This window comes from Melospiza melodia, chromosome 7, assembly GCF_035770615.1.
Source record: "Melospiza melodia melodia isolate bMelMel2 chromosome 7, bMelMel2.pri, whole genome shotgun sequence".
NCBI lineage: Eukaryota > Metazoa > Chordata > Aves > Passeriformes > Passerellidae > Melospiza > Melospiza melodia.
In genome coordinates, this window is record NC_086200.1 from 29,113,773 (window position 1) to 29,135,424 (window position 21,652).

A 21,652-nucleotide genomic window follows, 5' to 3' on the forward strand; every position below is an offset into this window, starting at 1 on the left:
CCCCCCCCCCCAGCCCCGCGGTGTCCCGGGGTCCGGACGGCGGAGGGGCCAGGCCGAGCCGACCCAGGCTCGCCTCTCCGCGTCGGGGGCGGCCGTTTCCCCCCGTTTATTCGCGGGACCAGGGCCCGTTGGGGCCCCGCCGCCTCCGTGCCCGGTCCTGCTGAGCGCCGCCGGTGCCACGTGCCGCCGGGAGCGGGGCCGGGCTCCGTTTTGGGGATGGGACTCCTGTTCTCCTGGGCTCCCCGGGGACGGCACCCACCGGGCACCCACGCTGTCTCTCTCCTCTTCTTCCTCACTCAGCCTCCGCGACACCCCCGGAGCCCTTCCCGGCAACGCCGTGAGCCCGCCCGGGGGGTGTCCGGCCGCGGCCAGCCCAGCCCCGGTGTCGGTGGCACAAAGGCCCTTCCGTCACACCCCCGCTGCCTATTTTTAGCCGCTGTCGCTGCCGAGCACCTGCCCCGGGGACGCGGGTGACGCCGCCGCCGCCTCGAATCCCTCGCGGGACCCCCCGGTCACCGCCCCACGGCGGGGAACAACGCACCACGGCCCCCGTGGCCCCGGAGGGACAAAGGGGCACGGCTCAAGGTCACCGGAGTGCCACGGAGCCCCGGCTGTGGCCGCCCCACTCGGGTTTCCCTGTGGAGAAGCGGCAGCGTGGCTCCGCGGTGCTCGGGGAGGCGGCTCCGCGCCCGGTGCTGGCACCGTGTCACCCGGGGGGCCGGGAGCACGTGCCCGGCTCGGTCCGGCTCCGGTTCGCTCGTGGGTGGCGCTGGGGACGGGGTTGAGGTGCGGTGCGCGGCCGGTGAGCGGCGGCTCCGGTGCGGGAGCGTCCGTACCGCGATCTGCCCTCCGCGAGGGCCACACAGCGCTGGTTAGAGGGGAAACTGAGGCACGGCCACTGCTGGCCCGCTTGTGCCGCGCCTCTGCTGGCTCCCCATGGAGGCGGTGGCTGCCGAGCTTGCCGTGACGGCGGCGACGTGTCCGTGCATGGCGTGAGCCGGCCCGGGAGCGGATGCAGCCCCGGCGAGGCGTGGGGGAAGCGGCTCCCGCCCGCCCGCCCAGCCGCGGCCCCGCAGCCCACACTGGCAGCGGGTTCCTCTTTCCAGAACGCGCGGGATCGCGGCGTAGCTGCCGGTTGTTCTGGCCCCGTGAGGGTCCTGCCGTGGCAGCTGAAACGGGCAAAGACCGTGCCCGGTACAACCGCGGTGCTCCGCTGAGCTCCTTCCCTGTCGTCAGTGCAGGCGAGGTCACGGTTCGGGACTGGCCGTCCACACCGGGGGCTGCCGGTCACACCGGGGCTTGAGAGCTCAGTGCTAGAAGGGATCCAGACCAGGGTGTTGGGGTTCTGCAGGGTCAAGCTGAAATCCCCTCGGTGTTTCCCACTGGGGCAAAGCACAGATGAGCTGCTTGCAGGCTCGTGTTGCCTTGGAGGCCCCCCAGGGAAGGGGAGCAAGGGGACTGAGCCGGTTTGCCAGGGTTTCAAAGCTCTGCCTGTCCATCCCCTGGCATCTGCCCCGGGGTGCTTTGGGGCCGCTCCAGTGTGCAGGGCAGCCCCCAGTGCTGCCCACGCCCCACCACGATGTGGGATCCCCAGCAGGGGATGTGCCTTGTCCCCTGTGGGGGACCCGGTGGATGTCCCTCCCCAGCAGGGCCTGTTGTTATCAGCGGGCGTGGGTCCGCCGGTATCCGCTGCCTGCAGGGCCGGGCAGGGCTATCGGGTCCGGCAGGCCCCTTCCCCCTCCAGCAGCAGGCCCGGCCGCCCTATCTCATTAGCTCGAGATTAATGAGGCTCCTGCGCTGTCTTTAACTCCTTCCTGCTCGCCAGCTCCTGCCCACAGCTCCGCTGACCCTCTGCTCTACTTGTCCCACAGGTTTGCGCCGACGCCTGCCGGACACTGACCCAGCTGAGGATTAGGGACACCGGCTGCGAGCAGGGGACCCTGAAAGTGCCAGCTCTGCGAGGGAAAGGGCGATGTGCCGTGCTCCAGCTGCTGCCTGCTGAGCCTGAGGACGAGTTTTGGAGCCTGCCTGGGACAAGCAGCACCTCAATCCCAACGGGGCAGCGCCAAGCCTGCGACGCACCGTAGCCCTTAAGCCAAGGAGACATCGGACCAAGCCTGAGAGGGATCAAGGGGGCCACATCCTTCCTTCCTTCCTAACCCGGTGTCAACCCCGACGGCACTGCCCTCACCCCCCGGCAGCCCCTTCCAGGGCTGCCCGCCCGTGGCGCTGCCCAGCTTTGGCCCCCAGCCCCGCTGGAGCGCGGCAGCCTGCCGGGCGCTGCCCCCCGGGCACTGCCCCCCGGGTGCATCGCCCCCCGGCCCCCCGGGGACCCCCCACCCGCCGGCAGAGCCATGAAGCTGCAGGCGGTGATGGAGAACCTGCAGCGGCAGCAGCGCGCGCGGCTGCAGCAGGCGCTGCAGGAGCAGCAGCAGCAGCAGCCACCAGCACGCTGCACGTCCCCTCCAGCGCAGCCCTCGCAGCCCCCGGGGCAGCCCCGGGGCCGCGGGCAGGAGGCGGCAGCGCCCTCGGAGGAGGGAGCGGAGCCCGAGAGCGCGCACATGCAGCGGGCACAGATGGCCGCCCTGGCTGCCATGCGGGCGGCCGCCGCCGGCCTCAGCCACTCGCCCAGCCCGGGGCTGTCGGATGAGAGCCAGGCCTCCGAGGAGGAGGAAGAGGAGGAGCGCGGAGAGGAGGAGGAAGATGGCGGCGGGTACCAGCAGGAGATGGGCTCTGAAGAGGAGGAGGATCTGTGAGTGTGCTCGGGTGGCTCTCGTGGCTTTGGGGAAGGGGCAGGGAAGTGGCACAGCGCTGGTGGGGCTGGGCAGGCTGAGGGGATCCTGTGGCTTGGGTTAGAGCTGTTGGGGTATTTCAGAGCAGTGGTTTGGCTCTGTGGTGGTGATTCCTCACGCTGGGTTGGCACAACGTCCCATCCCTGCCTGCCCAGCAGCCACGTGGGGCTGGGACAGAGGACCCCAGGCTGGTGTTAAATTATGCAGCACCCATGCATCCTCTCAGGGCAGGGCCAGGCCAGGAGCCATCTGGCAGAGGAGAGGTCCGTGATGGAGCTGCTCCCAGGATGCTGGGGGCTGGCTGTGCCCCAGAGATCTGCCCCCACCAATGGGCTGTGCTGGGTGGGTGGTCCCAACCCCACAGCTGGGGTGGGCAGGAGAGAGGGATGAGAGGGATGGAACTTTAGGAACCAGCATGGGACCAAACCTCTTCTCTCCTCCCGGCTCCAGAAAGGGCAAATGGGATGAAGATGACTTTGAAGAGGACCTGGGTGAGGAGGAAGAGGAAGAAGAAGAGGAGGAGGAAGAGGAAGACTACGAGGAAGAAGAAGACATGGGAGAGGAAGGGCTCAGCTCGGCAGAGGCGGTGCGGGCGGGCGCGGGGTCCCTGCTGCTCCGCAAGCCCCCAGCGCCCCAGCACTACCGGGGGGAGCCCCCACGGCTGCCAGGCGGGCAGGAGCGGCTGCCCCCCGGCCTGGGCCACGCTCAGCCCCCGCCACCAGCCCCTGACCACGGCGACTGGACCTACGAGGAGCAGTTCAAGCAGGTATGTGCCCGCCGAGACGCGCTGTCCGTGCCCTGCCGTCCCTGTCGCTGCTCCTGCTCAGCGCTGTGTCCTCAGAGCGTGGGGAGGTGCCTCTGGCAGCGCCGCCTCCGGCTGTGTTCTCCTCGGATCCAGCTGCTGTTGTCATTAGGAATGCGTGGGATTTCTCCGGGGTTTTAGTGCTGGGCTCGGTCTCGCCCCTTCCCTGGTTGGGTGGCTCTGAGTGGATCCTGTGTCCAGGTTGTTGTGGTACGGGCAGGCTGTGCAGTTGGGTTTGCTGCAGGGATATGGGAGGATTCTTGCTGGAAGTTATGAAAAAATCACGCCAGATTTATAAATCTGATGGATCTCTTGGTTTTCCACTCTCCCCAAGCCATTTTCCATGGGGACCTGTCTGTCTCCCATCACCGTCACTACAGAGCTGATGCCTGGCAGGCCAACTCAAGCTCTGGTGGGGGGCAGAGCTGCACCCCTGCTGCTGCCAAAATGCCATGAAAAAGTGAAACCAGGGAGAAAGCACCTGGCTGTTCCCTTCCTTGCCTTCCCCAGGCAGTGAGGCCAGCACATTCCCAGCACCAGAGCTGGCTGCAGTCCACTCTCATTGACAGAAGAAAACTGCTGCAGCCAGGGCTCCCCGGGGGCTGCCCGGCACCTTTGATGTGTGTTTAAATACATCAGAGTTTGGGGGAAGGGGCAGCACCAGCAGCAGCAGATGGGACCCAGATGGAGCAGCCAGGGCATGGTGGCCTGTCAGGAGAGATGCGACCACCTCTGCCCCTTCACTTTCAGGAGGCTGCCACATCCCTTCCCAAATGGGGGAAGGGGCTGCCGGGGTCTGCTGGCACACATGGATGCAGGCAGGCTCAGAACAGGGCTGGCAGAGGGAAGCAGTGGCCATCCTCCTGGTGCTGCCTGACTGTGGGGATGGAGAGATGTTCTGTCCAGCTGCAGGGCTGGAGAGATGCTCCTGCTTGGCTGTTGGGATGGAGAGATGCTCCTGTCCAGCTGCAGGGATGCTCCTGTCCAGCTGTAGGGATGCAGGGATGCTCCTGTCCAGCTGCAGAGATGCTCCTGTCCAGTTGTAAGGATGGAGGGATTCCCCTGCCGAGCTGTAGGGATGCTCCCGTCCAGCTGCAGGGATGCAGGGATTCCCCTGTCCAGCTGTGGGGATGCAGGGATGCTCCCGTCCAGCTGCAGGGATGCAGGGATTCCCCTGTCCAGCTGTGGGGATGCAGGGATGCTCCTGCCCTGCGCATCCCTCGCGCCGCTGCACCCAGGCTACCTGCTCTTCTTGTGGTTTCCCTCTCTTGTGCTTCCTGCCGCCGGCGAGCGAGGGGCCAGGGCCGTGAACTCGTAGCTGTGAAAAGGCTTTTCAATACCACAACTCTGATCTTCCTGTTCGTCGGCGTGTCAGTGCCGTGGCCTCTATCACAGCCACAACACTTGGCAACACCGACTGCGTTCCCAGTGCTTCCCTCGGCCCCCAAGCCGCGCTCCCGCTCCCTGGGCACCCATCTCCCTCCGTATCCCTTCCTGGGCTCTCTGGGAAGAGCCAGCTGGGTGTTGAATGTTGGAAGCAGCCGGAGGGGTTTGGAAATCCTCCGTGGGCGTGGAGGAGGAGCGGAGGCGACGCCGGGCCCGGAGAGGCTTTCCCCGGCACGTCAGCCCCGCGCGAGCGAGCGAGCGAGCGCGCTTGGATCGCGGCCCCTGGAGCGGGGCCAGGCACAGCCGGCGCTGGCCGGGAGCTCCTCCTGGCCGGGCTCCAGCGCGTGCCGTGCCGCCGGGCTCCGGCCCAGCAGCCCAGCTGGGAAGGAGCAGCAGGAATGTAAACAGCGAGGGAGGGCAGCACGGGGCAGGGGATGCCGAACCCCATCCATCCTCGATGCTCCTCGCCGCGGTGGAGGCGCCTTAGGGGGAGCCCCGGCAGCAGGGTCACCGTGTGTGGGGCAGGGGAAGCTGTACCCCATCCATCCCCATTTGTGGAGGTGCCTTAGGGGGAGCCCCGGCAGCAGGGTCACCCTGTGGGGCACGGGATGCCGTACCCCACCCCCGCTGGTGGAGACACTTTAGGGGGAACCCCAGCATCAGGGTCCCCATGCCTCAGGTTGCTGTTTGATAATTGCTGCCTCGAGATGTGCAGGATGTCTTTGCTTCGGCCTGTGCCTGAAGAACGAGTCTGGACTCTTCACTTTTCGGTCTTGAGGTTGTTTATTAATTCTTGTCTATAAAATTTTACTTTCTGCTCAGCAGGGCAGCCACAGGCACTCTCTGTGTTGTCCTTTTATACTACAAACTACATATATCATATTTACACTTCATTCCCAATACCTATCACCTATGTTAGACAGTGCACTTCTACTCTAAACCAATCCCAAAGTGCCAACATCACTGCAGAAAATGGAGAACAAGAAAAAGAAGAAAGGCTGGACACGCCCAAATTCTTCCATCTTGTCCCCATAACCCCCATACCAAAAATCCTAAAATCTACATTTTCACCCTGTGATCATTTTATTATTATACTATTTAAACCTCTGTGACTTTCAGGTCCTCATACAGAGTTGGCAACTTGCTTCAGGGGTCAAAATCAAATTCCCAGGTGATCTGGGTTGCATGCTAGGGTCTCTGAGCCCCCTGGCGGGGTCCTCAGCAACTCTGGGCACGCAGAGGGATGTGCTGAGTCCTGACACCCATGTGGGTGAGCCAGCAGGGATGTGGTGCTGCGAGTGGCTGTAGCCAATGTTCTGCCTGCCTGCTCCATGAGGGATGGGCTCTTTTGGAGTTGCTTTTTATTTTTGCCGAGGAGCTCCTCAGTGCCGGCCACCAACTTAACTCCCTGGCTATCCAGCTCTCCCTGCAGGGAGTTCAGATCCAGTTTGGGTTCAGATCCAGTTTGGGTTCGGCTCTGGTTGTGCTGGTGCCGTCAGCATCCTTGGCCCGTGGGTCTCTGTGCTTGAGAACACCAGACAGTGCCACCACCCCCTGTGCCTGTCCCCACGCCCAAACCCTGTCAGCCGGGAGCTGCCCCCATCCTCCCTCCACCGCCAGCTTTTATTGACCCATCTGGGACGGATTCCTGTGAACTGGTGCTCGGCTTGCAGCCGTGGGGGGCCGGAGGCAGGAGGAGGATGGGGCCCAGCTGAAGGGAGGAGGAAGGGGAGGGCGTGAGGAAGAGTTATGGAGGTGAGGGAGGTTAGGGAGCCGGCGCGTGGCACCTCCCCGTCCCCAGGGACGGCTACTGCACAGGCAGAGGTCAGCCCGGCCTGACCCGGGCGCTGCAGAACAAAGGAGCCCCCAGCCACACATGGAACTCGGGGGCACCGAGGCTCCTCGGGGTGTGTAGGGGGGTAAAAGGGGCATTTTTGGGTAGGAAGAGGCTCCCTGTGGGAAATGGATAAAAATCCAGCAAGCAAAGGGCTAAAACTGCTCGAAGTTCTGTGCCCCAGCGCAATGGGGGCTCTGCTGCTGCTTCTGTCCCCCAAGATCCCTGCTCTGATCTTTCTGTTTCATTATTGCTATTGCTGCTCCCTGCTAATACGGGGAGTGGGAGCCTCTCTGGTGGAGTGGCAGCCCCTGGAGCTGGAGTTTCCAGCCTCTCTGCCTCTTTTGGAGTTTGCTGTGCTGCTGTTGCTCCCTCAGGCGCGGGCACCCTGCGTGCCAGTGCCCCATCCCATATTGCAGGAGCTCAAGGAATCCATCTCCTCCCCGTGCTCATCTCCTCCCTGTGCTCATCTGGCTGCAGCAGCCACCACTCTCCCTCTGGGGTTCTCCATTTCGGGGTGTCCTGCAGTGGCTGCCTCAGGCTGATGTTTTAACACCCCCATTTCTGCTTCAGGAAGGATTTAAGAAGTCGCCACAGTGCCAGTGGGAGGCTGTGCCAGCTGAGGGGTTTTGGGGGGTGCTGGTGCTTTAGTGGGGCAGGGGTTTCTTGTGTTGGGGACATCTGAGCCGTGCCCGTGGCACCCAGGCGCGAAAACCTCAGCCCTTATCTGGGCTGGTGCAGCTCACCCCGAGATAGAGCGTTTCAAAGTGCACTGCTGGGGGAAAAATAAACCGAAAGCAACTCGGCGACCTCGGCAGGGCTGCGGGGGTGGCTGAAACCGGACCCCCCCCTCCGCCCAGACCAGCACATGGCTGCTGGAACTGGGATTTTCCAGGAGAGTCTGGAGCGGCAGACAGCCCGTATCTCCTCCTCTGAATCCCCAGGAGCTCCTTAAGGCGTGGGGGATCCCCCTCTGAACCCCTTTCTCCCGTGGATTATTCTCCTTTTCAAAGCCCAAAGCCAGCTGGGGGCGTGGGGCCTGAGCCAGGGGGCCCCGTGGCCTCTTAACGAGGGCGGGAGGGTCCATTTACTTTCTTTAAAATATTGATTAGAGCTTTATTGCATTAGGCAGCCGAGCGGATGAGCCACCCCCAGGGAGGGCGAGGGGGCCCCAGCGAAGGGAAGGGGGACCCGAGTGTCACCACAGGGCCGGGGGGCCACTTCCCCCTACCCACCCACCCACCCAGAGGCAGTTTGGCTTCCAGATAAGGGGGGGAGTGCCCTGGGGCCCCCGGTTAGGGTGCTGCTGTGCCGGGGAGGTGATTGCAGTGCCTGGCCAGGCCAGCAGCAGATAAGGCAGGCAAAGAGGGGATCTGAGCAGGACAGGAGTTTGGGGAGTCAGCAGTGGACCCCTCCTGTAGGATTGACGGGGGTAGGACGGTCGGGATGGACAGAAACAAGAGATCTCTGGGGTTTGTTGCAAAGGGCCTGGGTGCAGGGCCCTGCTGGGAGCTGCAGCCACAGCTCAGAGCAGGCCCGAGAGGAGAGAGGGGTAAAGAGAGAGAAGGCAGGAGTGTGGTAAAGAGATGAGAGAGTGAGGAAGGGTAAAGAGGGTAAAGAGAGAGTAAAAGAGGACAAGGTTCCTGTTACAATACAATAAATCTTCTTCTGGTCATGGAACTTGGGGTTTATTGCAAAGGGCCTGGGTGCAGGGCCCTGCTGGGAGCTGCCAGGCACAGCTCAGAGCAGGACTGAGAGGAGAGAGGGGCAGAGAGTAAAAGCATAAAAGGGGTAAGAGAGTAAAAGGCAAGAAGCAAGAGACAAGAGGTAAAAGTGCGAAGTTCCCGTTCCAATAGAATAAATCATCTTCTGTGTTGAATATTCTGATTCTCACTAACCAATCTAGTACAATACACAAATCCTATAGCATTTACATACAGCCTATAAGAATCATTACATTACCATACTGTGCTACGTTTTAAACCCTAAAAACTCCTCTTTGGGCCCCTTCTGCCAAGCTGGCAGGGTCTGCTCTGCCCCTTGGACCTGTCTGCAGGCAGAGGATCTTGTTTCATCAAAAGGGGATCACCTTCAGCCAGCCACACCGTTGTTTTCCCGTTGTTCAATAACTAAAGGATCTCAAAACTTGCTTTCATTTCAACCTCTCTTCTAATTTCTATATTCTCAAAAATCTTTTGCCAGACAATCATATTTATCAGGCTTTCCTGCTTCACCTTTCCCAACAGCCTCCCAAGATAAGGTCTGCGTCCCCACCCCTGCTCACCCCGCAGCGTTGCCCCAAGGGGTGCTCCCAGCCGGGGGATCCGGCGCAGTAATTGGCTCATAGAGCTCAGGGAGCATTCCCGGGGCTGTAATCCCACCAGATCCCTGGCCAGAGGTCAGGCACTTCTCTCGGCGAGAGCGGCTTAGCCACCGAGTGCCTCCCCCAGCCAGACGCCTGGGTGCTCACAGGTGCTGCTCCCGGCATCCCAGCACTCGTCAGGCCATTTCTGCAGGATGATTAATGAGCTCGAGGGACAAGGGGACACATCCTTTCTGCTCGAGGTTCTCAGCCAGTGCCTTCACGCAGCTCCCCATCACCCCTTGTCTTGGGAGCTGGGCTGGCTCCTCGCTGCTTGTGTCCCCCCCAAAGCTGCATTTCCCCCATGCCTTGACCTCCCCAGAGCTGGGGGGGGATTAAAGCATGGGGGAAATGCATTTCCCCATCCTGGCCCTCCCAGAGCCCTGTTCCCTCCACGCCCCAGCCCCCCGGGCTGACTCAAGGGCTGCGGAGGTGGCGGCCGCCTCCCCTCTCGGCACAGCTGAACTAACAGGGTTTATTTAAAAGAGAGGAAAAAAAAAAAAAAAAAAAAGAAAAGAGCAGTGCAGGGAGCAGGGCCTTTGTCAGCAGAGCCCCCCGCCCCCACTGCAGCGTTGGGCAAGGGCAGGGTTGCTCCATCACCCTATTTCTGGCCCAAACCGCAGGAGAAATGGCAGCTGGTCGCAGGGCCCAGCCGGACGTGCTGCAATCAGGGGGGCCAGGGCAGGGGGTGTTTGGGGCTGGGGGGCCCTGCTCGGAGCCCCTGGGGCAGCCAGACTGGGGGCTCAGGGTGCAGCTCCTTGCCCAGCTCCTGACCCGCTCCCTGACCCTTAATCTGCCTGTGCCTGGGTTCCACTCTGGGATAATCCACCCTGCACTGGGGCTGCTGCAGGCCAGGGCTCACCCCTGAGGAGAGGCCCCTGCTCCTGGTGTGTCCCACAGGCTGGGCTGTGTCATTTCTGTGGCAACAGTGGCTTCCCTGTCCCCCCACAGCAGCTGGCTTGGGGTCTCACCCTGGTACAGGTGGCACTGGGCACGCCCAGGCAGGTACCAGCCCTAAACCCCTGCAGCAAAGGGCTTCACCTCCTGCCCCTGTTTCCCCTGTGGAGCCTCCAACTTGGGCACCAGTGCCCGATTTTGGACATTCCAGCACCTGGGACGTGCTGTCTCACACTGCCACCTGCTCAGGTGCCACGGTGGGATGGCGTCTGTCACTGTGGTGCCATCACAGTGCCCACCACCACCTCCTCCTCTCAGCGTGAGGAAACTGCGAGGTTTCAGCGCTGCTAGAGCAGCTCAGCAGTGATGGTTCCCGGGGCTGACAGCCCACAGCTGGCTCCTGTCAACCCCATCTGTGGCTGCTGGACCCCTTCCAGCTCCTCCAGCGGCTCGGCCGTGGCGTTCCCAAGCATTCTGTGCACCCTGGCCCTGCCCACGGGACCCCAGGGACCCCCTCGGTGGTGCTGACGGAGGGCAGAGGTGCAGGACCTCGCATTTCAGGAACAGATTTGCAATTAGCCAAATCCCAGCGGGCGGTGGAAGCCCCGGTGACTCATCTGCCGGGGCTTACCGCGATCCCCTTCTAAGACGATCATTTACATATGGTGGAATTTAAACCCCTGTCTTGGCTTCCAGGCCTCTGCTGCTGCTGCTGCTGCTGCTGCCACCTCACCCGGGTCAGGTCCTCAATGAGGGTCTTGGCCCTCCAACCCTGAGGAGCTTCATCTTTGGAGTCACACAGGAGGGACAGCCTGAACTGGGGGCTCACCAGGTGCCCCGAGAGTTTGAGTTGGCTGCTCTGGCCACATTTCCCCAGCTTAGCACTGCATAGCTCATTCTCAGCTGCCTTCCCTGGTGGCAGGAGCCAGCCTGGTGTCTGTCCTTCCTCAGACGAGCTTTCTCAACAGCGCCTGACTCGGCTGGATTAATATTTGTACAAGGTCCGGTGTGATAGCAAGCATGTGTCAAGGGCATGCACCAGCACGCACACAGCAAGGGCCGGGAGAGCTGCTGGGCTGGCTCCCATCCAGCCAGCCAGCCAGCCCAGGGAAGCAGCCCCAGCGCCCCAGTTATCCCTGACCCCTCACCAGGCTGTGCCACACGTCCTCACGCAGACACGGAACCAGTTTTGATTCCAGCCAGAGCCTGGCTCGCTGCCGGCCAGCAGCGAAGTGCCGCTGGAAACGCCGCGGCAGCAGGAATCGCTTCCTCCTCTGCGGCAAGGCAGCAAACAGCAGTGGCACAGGGAGCCAGTGTCAGCCCAGGGGGATCAGGGACACAGGTCCTGGGAGCACGCAGCAGTGGCACAGGCGTTCTGAGAGCTGTTGTCAGCCTGGCCTGTGGCAGGGACGTGGATCCTGGGGTGCTGGGAGCAAACAGCAGCTTTCCCAGGAGCCGGTGTCAGTCCAAGGGGATCAGGGACACAGATCTTGGGATGCTGGGAGCAAAGAGCAGTGGCAGAGTCAGTGTCAGCCCAGGGGGTTCAGGGACATGGATCCCAGGATGCTGGGAGCGAACAGCGGTGGCACAGGCATCCCAAAAGCTGGTGTCAATTCGGGGGGATCAGGGACAGGGATACTGGGATGCTGGGAGCAAGCAGCAGCGGCACAGGAGTGCCAGGAGCTGGTGTCAGCCCAGGGGGATCAGGGACACAGATCTTGGGATGCTGGGAGCAAACAGCAGTGGCAGAGTCAGTGTGAGCCCAGGAGGTTCAGAGACATGGATCCCGGGATGCTGGGAGCGAACAGCGGTGGCAGAGCTGTCCCAAGAGCTGTGTCAGCCCGGGAGGATCATGGACAGGGATGCTGGGAGCAAGCAGCAGAGGCACAGGAGTGCCAGGAGCCGGTGTCAGCCCAGGGGGATCAGGGACATGGATCCCAGGATGCTGGGAGCAAACAGCGGTGGCACACTGTTCCAAGAGCTGGTGTCAGCCAGGGGGGATCAGGGACAGGGATATTGGGATGCTGGTAGCAAACAGCAGTGGCACAGGCATCCCAGGAGCTGTGTCAGCCCAGGGGGATCAGGGACTCGGGTCCTGGGGTGCTGGGAGCGAACAGCAGTGGAAGAGCCGTCCCGGGAGCCGGTGTCAGATCTGGTGTCTCAGGGACACGGATCCCAGGAGCTGCCGGCTGGCCGGGCGCAGCGGCACGGCCGGGCTGGGGAGGGCGGCCGACAGCGCACGGACAATGGGGGGTCAGCGGGGTTAAACGGTGACTAATTCGCCCATTCAGCGTCCCCTGCGCCGCTCGGGGACGCCCGCGGTGCCCTGACACCCGCCGTGCCCTGACACCGCCCGCCGGGTACCCCCAGGGTCACCCGCATGGCTCCTGTGTGGGGAGGAGGTGGGCACCGGGTGGTCTCGGGGACCCCCAGACTGCCGTGCTGATGGATCAGGACTGGCTTTGTCACCAGTGGATGCTGTGCCCACCACTGGATCCCGCAGCCCGGGGAGGAGGTACGGGTGCAGAGAGGCACCTGGGCTCGGGCTGTGTCCCCTGAAGAGGGGACAATGCTGGGAACCGGTGTGAACAATGGTGCTGACGGGAAGCTCCCGGGCCCCCTGCCCAGCTGCCCCCTCGGAAGCGGCCCCCCAGCCCAGCCCAGCCCAGCCCAGCCCGGCCCGGCCCGGCCATGCTCCAGCAGCAGGAATCCCGCCGGGCCGGTCAGTGGAGTCACCGCCAGCTCTGGCCATGTGGGCGAGGCTCCAGCCAGCACATCCCCCACCAGCAAAGTGTTGGGACATTTTTGGGGAAGGGGCACGCACTCCTCCCTGCCCCCAGCAGCCCCTTCCCTCCCCGGGGGGCTCGCAGGGGATTAGGGATGGGGACAGCCAGGGGTGACCTGTACCTAAGCCGAGCGCTTTATCTGCGTAGGAATCTGCTCCGGGGCTGGACTGCTCCCTTTGCCCTTCACCGGGAGGGATTTACCCCAGCAAACCCTGCACCCTGTGCATGGAGAGAGGAGCTGCTGCCTTGGGTACCCCCAGTCCTGACTCAGCCATCGCCTTACAGGAAATCACATCCCCAGCGCCTCCGAAACGCCCCGCGTCAATCCTTGGCTCTGGTTTTTACAAACGACTTTCTTATTCTGAATAAGTGCCCTCTCCGACCCCACTGCGAGTCCCGGCGTGCCAGAGGCCGGGGGCTGTGTAGCGGTTGGGAGTGGGACGGGAAACGCGCCATAAATGTGTTTATTCTTGGTTAAAGAACTCGTTAGTGTGAGCAGGCTCTTCCCCAGGCCAGCGTGGCCCCTCGCTGTCCGCGGGACAAAGGGATGCATCCCCGGGGGCTGCCAGAGGAAGGAAGGAAAGGAAGAAAAGGAGAGGAGTAACCCCTCAATCCTGTCACTGCTGCTCCTGCTACCTGCCGAGCTCTCCCCGCTGCTGCCTGCGTTGTGTTTTTTCCTTAAATACAGGAATTTGGGGGAGTTTAGCCCCTGGAAGGTGGAGGTTGCCACCAGCCCCCATCCCTGCTGCAGTGGCCCTTGGGTCTTGTCCCCAGTCCCGGCTCGCGTCACGGTGTGCACGTCTCAAACCGGTTTTGGAGAGAAGGAGGAAAACCGAGAGTGTTGCCACTTCCTGGCAATGGAAAAGAAACTTGAAAATTAATCCCCGAGGCCTGAAAACCCGGAACCGAGCAGCGGGGGGGGAAGGGGAGGTGTTTTTATGTTTTTAACTCGGACGTGGGATGCAGGGACACGGACTCCTCCATGACATCTCATGGGGCAGACAAGGGAGTCCTGCCGAAGGGGGGATTTGCCTGGCACCAGCATGAGCCTTGTGAAACGATGCTTCCCCTCCTGCTCGGGGGCTTGGGGAGGGTTCGGACCCCCCATCCCCGGCCCGTGCCGAGGGCTCTCCCGCATTCCTGGCATTGCCATGGGGCCGCCTCCTCCCGCCTGCCCTTTGAAAGCCAGCAGGGTTGGGATTTTCCTGTAATCTGGTTTGAAACATTAATCCGGTCATCCACACCAAACGCCGGGCCGGCATCCTGCCGGGGGTGCTGGGGCCGGGGTCAGGGCCACCCGCCCACCGCCTGCCTAATTCCTCCTCCACTTAATTATGGATCTGCTGGCAACGGCCATCTGGCTCCGTGTCCTCAGCCGGCCGGGGGCCGAGGGGCTGTGCTGTGGCCAGGTGGGCTGGGCACTGTGGCCAGAGCCACCCCGTGCTGCTGGCATCGAGCATTCACCCTGGAATGGTCAGCACTGGGAGCACTGGGTCACATCCCCCAGCCCAGGGGACTCTCAGGGATGTGGGGAGCATCTCCTGCTCCCCCCAAGCCAGGCTGGCATGGCTGTGTACCACAGTGTCCCCTGCCACCACACCCTGCCGTGGGGACCCCAGGGTAAGAGGATATTCCCGGGGCAGCTGCGTTCTGGATTAAGTCGTTTCCAGCTCCCTAATTACGAAACATAAATGTATTGACTCAGCGGCAGCGGGCGGCCTTGCCTGCACGCCGGTACCTTTGCACCGAGCACCGCGACGCCGCGTGCTCCTGCGAGGAGCTGGCCTTGAGCTGGGCACAAAGCAGGGCTGAGAGCAGGAAGCAGGGCACGGGCATGGGGCAGGGATCAGCACCAAGCAGGCACAAGACTCAGCACCTGCTGATTTCGGTGCGGCAGCGCCGGCCCGTGCCAGGCTCAGCTGCGCGCTGGGTTTCGCATGCTGCCAAAAGCAGAAAGTTTCTGTTCCCCAATTTGCATTCCGAGCCCCGCTGTCCCAGCTGTCCTGCGCTGCCGTTGGGGCTCTCGGGGCTGCTGTGCCGTTGGCTGCGGATGGCGTCAATGCAAGGAAATCCTGCGAGGGGCAGCTGGGAGTCACTCGTCTCTGTCTGTCCCCTTCCGTGTCCTGCCTGTGCTGGGGGGTCGAGGGGGAACAGGGGTGGTAAGGGAGGACAGGGGCAGCGTGGCAAATGCACTCTGTCACACTCCACAGTGCACACCAGGGCTTGGCAAACGCACTTTGTCACACACCACAGTGCACACCAGGGCTTGGCAAATGCAGTCTGACACACTCCACAGTGCACACCAGGGCTTGGCAAATGCAGTCTGACACACTCCACAGTGCACACCAGGGCTTGGCAAACGCGCTCTGTCACACACCACAGTGCACACCAGAGCTTGGCAAACGCGCTCTGTCACACACCACAGTGCACACCAGAGCTTGGCAAATGCAGTCTGACACACTCCACAGTGCACACCAGGGCTTGGCAAACGCTCTCTGTCACACACCACAGTGCACACCAGGCACGTCCCAGCCGTGGCTGGGCATGTCCTCACCCCACAGTGCCGCCAGATGAGCACCTTGGGCAGGTGCCTGTCACTGGCAGTTGGTTCTGTTGGCAGTGACAGAGGTAAACCAGGGTTTGGAGGGTCCCAAGGGGAGTTTGTTTCTCTGCTTGGTGCCGTAACCATGGGCAGCAGCTTGTGCAACATCCTCTGCCCGGCAGCCGTGGCGGGTGTGCCGGCAGGGCAAGCATGGGGATCCCTCTGCCCACCATCCCTGGGCACCGCCATGGCTTTATCACAGTTGGGCAGGGGGGAGAGGTGGCTGCAATCAGCTGAGTTTGGCGTTGGACCACCGGGGCTCACACTCGGGGCAGCCGCCTGCCGCAGCCACTAATCCCCCTGTCCTGGCCGGCCACGCTCTCCTCAGCTGACGGTTAATTTTCTTTCATCCTCTTAAACGCGTCCATTCCCCTCGGGACTGAGTCCAGGAGGGGGGTGGATCATGACCCCGAGGGTCTTGGATGAACCAGAGTGTTCGGTGCTTCCCCAGGATGGCATCGGGCGCTGGGGAAGCCCTTTCCTTTCTCTGTGTGTGGCTCTTGGAGCTGCTCAAGGAAACGGGGGAGGCTGGATTGGCACCAGCCCAACATCCCTCAGCTGGCACAAGTGTTACTCAACCCCAAAATTCACAGCACTGCTGCTGTGCCATGGCTCATTCCCCCCACAGCACTGCCACACCAGACCCCTTCCTTTGAGGGGTCTTTGAGGGGGTTTTGAGGGTCTCTGCCGGTGGTGCTGGTGGCTCCTGCCCTTGCCCTGGGGGTGTGCAAGGGTCTGGTCGAGCCTGCCGAGTTTCCCAGGGGAACTGGGGGGGTTTATGGCCCCGCTTATCATGCGGCCCCATTGATCCCTTTGATCGGCGCCGGCGGGCGAGTCCGGCCCTGCAGGATCCGGATCCTCCCCGCGGGGCTGCAGGAGGAGGGGGCTCAAGGCAGGACCGTGCCCACCCATCCACCTGCCCACAGCCCTGGTGCCATGGAGGGAGTGGGCACGTGGGTCACCTGCAGTGCGTGCCTGGCTTATTTTGGGGGGGTATTTATTTATTTATAGCCCCCTCCCGGCCCCCCCTGGCAGTTGTTCAGAGCTGTCATGGAGAAAAGCGGAGCTGTGGTGGTGTCTTGGGCAACGCCTGCCCCCACAGCCCTTGCTCCAGCACCCTGCCCGGGTTTGGGAGGGTTGGGAGGGGGGATTATCCACCAGCCTGCAGGCAGAAACAGCGCTGGGCTTGGGGAGAGGCTGCGTGGTGTGGCGTGGTGTGTGCCTGCGGCGTGCCGGGCGCTCCAACCGGCCGGTGCTGAGCCATAAAAGCCATAAATCAGGCAGGAATGTGCCGGGGTGGGGGGTCCCACATGGAGATGCCCCAAGCAGAGCCGGTGATGGAGGTGGTGCAGCAGCGTGTCAGAGCCTGGCCCAGCTCTGCCTTCCCCCAGTGCAGGACGTGTCCCTGCAGGGTGGTGGCACACACAGGCTCATGGTGAGGCACACTGGCTCCTCCTGGCCATGGCTCTCTCTCTCTGTGGCACCCCAAGCGCGGAGGGACCACGCTGAAGAGTTGCTGTGCTGTGCAGGCTGTGGAGGCTAAAAATAACAGGGGTCAGCGTTCCTGGGAGGAGCTGGGGCGGTGTTGGCAGCCTGGGAGCCACTCCAGCCATGATCCCGGAGCTGAGCTACAACCAGGGCTGGCAAGGTCAGCCCAAGCTGCAGGAACCCCCTGGACCTCTGCAGGGACCCTCAAACCATTTGGTGTCCTTTGAGGCTGCTGCAGAGGAAGCCAAGGGGTCTCAGGTTGGGGGACACACATGGGTTAAGGGGGTTTCTGAGCATCTCTCTCTTCTTTATGCAGCTGTACGAGCTGGATGGTGACCCCAGGAGGAAGGAGTTCCTGGATGACCTGTTCAGCTTCATGCAGAAGCGTGGTGAGTACCCAGCTGCACACCCACGCTGTGCCCCCCTGCCCACTCTGTGCCCACCCTGCTCCTCCACACCCACCTTGCGCCCCCCACGTCCCCCACCCAAGGCCAGGGGCTCATTTCCTTGCCCCTCATTAGTGCCCTGAGGTCACGGCTCCAGCTGAGCTGCTGGTTAATCTTTAACCCCTCCAGCACAGCGGGGTCAAACCTGCTGGGCTGGATCCAGAGCCTGCAGCCCCTCCTTGTCCCCCTCCCTTCACACCCAGACCTGCAGCCCCTGGCTGTGTGCCCCCTCTGCCCATTGCCTGGGTTATTGCAGCCCCTCTCTGTGCCCGGGGAGAGGCCCTGGCTGGGGGGCCGGGGGTGGGAAGGGCTGAATCCTGCTCGAGGGTCTGGTTCCTGCGTGGAAAACAGCGCTGGAAGTGCTGACACAGGGCTGGCTCTGGCCCTTTGTCCGACAGCACTGGGAAGGCACGTGTGCCTGTGCAGGGGGGCTGGGGCTGCTGGCTGGGTCCCCCTGGCCATGTCCTGTCCCCTGGCTGCGTCCCCTGCAGTCCCCCCACCTCCATCCCCTGGAGTCACCCCACCTGCATCCATTGGGGTCCCTCACCGCATGGCTGGGAAGGTGGGGACCCCAATAAGGGATGCCAGCCCCCTCCTCAAGCTGGAGGGACAAGCCCCCCATGCTCATAGGGGACCCTCAGAGCCGGATTGTGCCACCCCAACACCCCACCCCGTTGTAAATAACTTTTGTTGTTTTCGGGTGCTGGCTCAGCCCGAGGAACCGGCTCAGCCACGGCAGCGGGGCTGTGGCTGCAAACTGCGAGTTTCTGTTTCCTTTGTTCGGGGCTGATCTCAGGGGAGGGCCTGGGGGGGGGGAAGAAGGGGACAGTGGAAGGGGAGGGAGCAGCATGAGCCCCCCCCCAGCCCCTCCACTGCCCCACGGGGGTCTCAGCAGCTGCGCCCCCACTCTGGGTAAGAAAGCAGCACCCCAGAGCAGCTCTCTCCTCCCGCCGCTCCCCAGGGACCCCCGTGAACAGGATCCCCATCATGGCCAAGCAGGTGCTGGACCTGTACATGCTGTACACGCTGGTGACCGAGAAGGGGGGGCTGGTGGAGGTCATCAACAAGAAGCTGTGGAGGGAGATCACCAAGGGGCTGAGCCTGCCCACCTCCATCACCAGCGCGGCCTTCACCCTGCGCACCCAGTGAGAGGGGGCTCGGAGGGATGGGGAGGGGGCGAGGCCTTGGGGGTCCCCCTACCCTGTGCAGGGCATGGATGCTCTCAGCACAGCCCTGTGTGTGAGCAGTGGGGAGGGAACAATGGGGGTGGCACACGGGGAGTCCCCTGCCCTGTGCAGGGGTTGGATGCTCTCAGCACAGCCCTGTGTGTGAGCAGTGGGGATGGAGCAAATGGGGATGGAACACTGGGAGTCCTTGGGGGTCCCTCTTGCTCAGCACAGCCCTGTGTGAGCAGTGGGGAGGGAACAATGGGGGTGGCACACAGGGAGTCCTTGGGGGTCCCCCTACCCTGTGCAGGGCATGGATGCTCTCAGCACAGCCCTGTGTGTGAGCAGTGGGGATGGAGCAAATGGGGATGGGACACGGGGAGTCCTTGGGGGTCCCTCTTGCTCAGCACAGCCCTGTGTGTGAGCAGTGGGGAGGCAACAATGGGGGTGGCACACAATGGGGAGGGGTGCCCAGCCACTGTGTCGCCCTCACCATCCCTCCCGTGTCCCGTCTGGCCGCAGGTACATGAAGTACCTGTACCCCTACGAGTGTGAGAAGCGTGGGCTGAGCAACCCCAACGAGCTGCAGGCGGCCATCGACAGCAACCGGCGGGAGGGCCGGCGGCAGGGCTTCGGGGGCTCCCTCTTTGCCTACTCGCCCGGTGGCACCCACGGCCTCCTCTCCTCGCCCAAGCTGCCAGTGCCAGCGCTGGGGCTGGCATCTGCCACCAACGGCGGCGCCATCACGCCCGGCCAGAAGATCAAGAAAGGTAATGGTTGTTCTGGGGTCTGCCTGCTCCAGGGTGTGGTTGCAAGCTGAGCTCCCTGCTAAGGCCTGGAGATGTAATGATAATGGGGAGAGCTGGGGGAAGCAGGCAGAGGGGTGATGCTGCTCTCCCGTCCTTGGGCTCCAGGGCTCAGCCTGGGGGCTCTGATTCCAACCACCCATCTCTGACCTTTGGGCACCAAACTGTTGACACCCTGGGGACCCTGATTCCAACCACCCATCTCTGACCTTTTGGAGGGACAGCAGGGCACCAAACTGTTGACACCCTGGGGACCCTGATTCCAACCACCCATCTCTGACCTTTGGGCACCAAACTGTTGACACCCTGGGGACCCTGATTCCAACCACCCATCTCTGACCTTTGGGCACCAAACTGTTGACACCCTGGGGACCCTGATTCCAACCACCCATCTCTGACCTTTTGGAGGGACAGCAGGGCACCAAACTGTTGACACCCTGGTGATTCCAATCACCCATCTAACTGTTGACACCCTGGGGCCTGGGGACCCTGATTCCAACCACCCATCTCTGACCTTTTGGAGGGACAGCAGGGCACCAAACTGTTGACACCCTGGGGCCTGGGGACCCTGATTCCAACCACCCATCTCTGACCTTTTGGAGGGACAGCAGGGCACCAAACTGTTGACACCCTGGGGGACCCTGATTCCAACCACCCATCTCTGACCTTCGGGCACCAAACTGTTGACACCCTGGGGACCCTGATTCCAACCACCCATCTCTGACCTTTTGGAGGGACAGCAGGGCACCAAACTGTTGACACCCCGGGGTGGCGGCACCACCTGTGTCCCCACCCCTGACACCCGCTCCCCCGGCAGAGGAGGACTCTCCCATCCCCATCTCCATGCCCAGCCGGCTCCCGGTGTCCCTGGCCGGGCACCCGGTGGTGGCGGCGCAGGCGGCCGCGGTGCAGGTGGCGGCGGCCGCCCAGGCCGCGGCGCTGGAGCAGCTGCGGGAGAAGCTGGAGTCGGGGGAGCCGCCGGAGAAGAAGCTGGCGCTGGTGACGGACGAGCAGCAGCGGCTGATGCAGCGGGCGCTGCAGCAGAACCTCCTGGCCATGACGGCCCAGCTGCCCATGAGCATCCGCATCAACAGCCAGGGCACCCGCTCGCCAGGTCAGTGCCGGCCCCGGCCCCGCGGCCCCGCGCGGCTCCCGGCCCCGGCGGGCTCGGTAACGCGGCTCTCCCCGGCAGAGAACCGCCCGGACGCCGCCGCCGCCAGCAGCAACGGCACCAACAGCATCAGCATGTCCGTGGAGATCAACGGCATCGTGTACGCAGGTGAGGGGCTGCCCCGCGCCACGCTCCCGCTGCCCTCCATCCATCTCACAGCGCCCGTGCCTCAGCTCTGCTCTCTGCTCTCTCCCCCAGGTGTGCTGTTCGCCCAGACGCCCGGCCCTTCCTCCTCCTCTTCCTCCTCCTCCTCCTCTGCCTACAGCAAAGGCAACGGCGGCAGCAGCCGGAGCAGCGGCGGCAGCGGGGTGGGGAGCGGCGGCGGGAGCGTGCCCCCCGCCCCGGCCGGCCTGGCCGTGCCCCCCAGCTCTACCTCCAACAGCGCTTCTTCGCCTTAACGCCCCCAGCCTCGGGCACCGGCGCCCGCGGGGGGACGGGGCCGCACCGGGGCTCGCCGGGGTCTTCTGGGGTCTCTCTGGGGTCTCACCAAGGGTCTCACACGAGGACTTGCCAGGGTCTCTCTGGGGTCTCATTGGGGTCTCACACGAGGTCTTGCCAGGCTCTCTCTGGGGTCTCGTTTGAGGTCTTGCCAAGATCTCACCAGGGTCTTGCTCGAGGTCCTGCCAGAGTCTCACTGGGATCTCACCAGGATCTCACCAGGGTTTCATTGAGATCTCGTCTGGGTCTCACTGGGATCTCACCAAGGGTCTCACCCAAGACCTGGATGAGACTGGGGCCTCACTGGGGTCTCACCAAGGGTCTCACTCGAGGTCTTGCCAGGGTCTCTCTGGGGTTTTGCTCGAGGTCCTGCCAGGGTCTCACTGGGATCTCACCAAGGGTCTGGCCCGAGGTCTTGCCAGGGTCTCAACAGGATTTCACTAGGGATCTCACCAGGGTTTCACTGAGATCTCGCCTGGGTCTCACTGGGGTTTCATTGAGATCTTGCCTGGGTCTCCCTGGGATCTCACCAAGGGTCTCACCCAAGGTCCTGCCAGGGTCTCTCTGGGGTCTTAACAGGATTTCATTGAGATCTCACCGGGGTTTCATTGAGGTCTTGCCAAGGTCTAACTGGGGTCTCACCAAGGCTCTCACCGTAGATCTTGCCAGGGTCTCT

At 63.1% G+C, this 21,652-nt stretch overlaps 1 protein-coding gene across 2 annotated transcripts; it reads left to right on the forward strand.

Moving 5' to 3' along the window:
• Positions 1-2,339: 2,339 nt before the first annotated feature.
• ARID3A (AT-rich interaction domain 3A) lies at positions 2,340-20,977 on the forward strand. 2 transcript variants are annotated; one of them, XM_063161011.1, is made up of 8 exons: positions 2,340-2,752; positions 3,243-3,558; positions 17,266-17,338; positions 18,357-18,540; positions 19,084-19,331; positions 20,185-20,481; positions 20,560-20,646; positions 20,737-20,966. In XM_063161011.1, the coding sequence occupies exons 1-8, from the start codon at positions 2,355-2,357 to the stop codon at positions 20,934-20,936; spliced, it is 1,803 nt and encodes a 600-aa protein (XP_063017081.1). In that variant the 5' UTR covers positions 2,340-2,354; the 3' UTR covers positions 20,937-20,966. The 2 variants fall into 2 exon arrangements, with proteins under 2 accessions (XP_063017081.1, XP_063017080.1); XM_063161010.1 differs by having other exon boundaries at positions 20,185-20,646; positions 20,737-20,977.
• Positions 20,978-21,652: the final 675 nt, after the last annotated feature.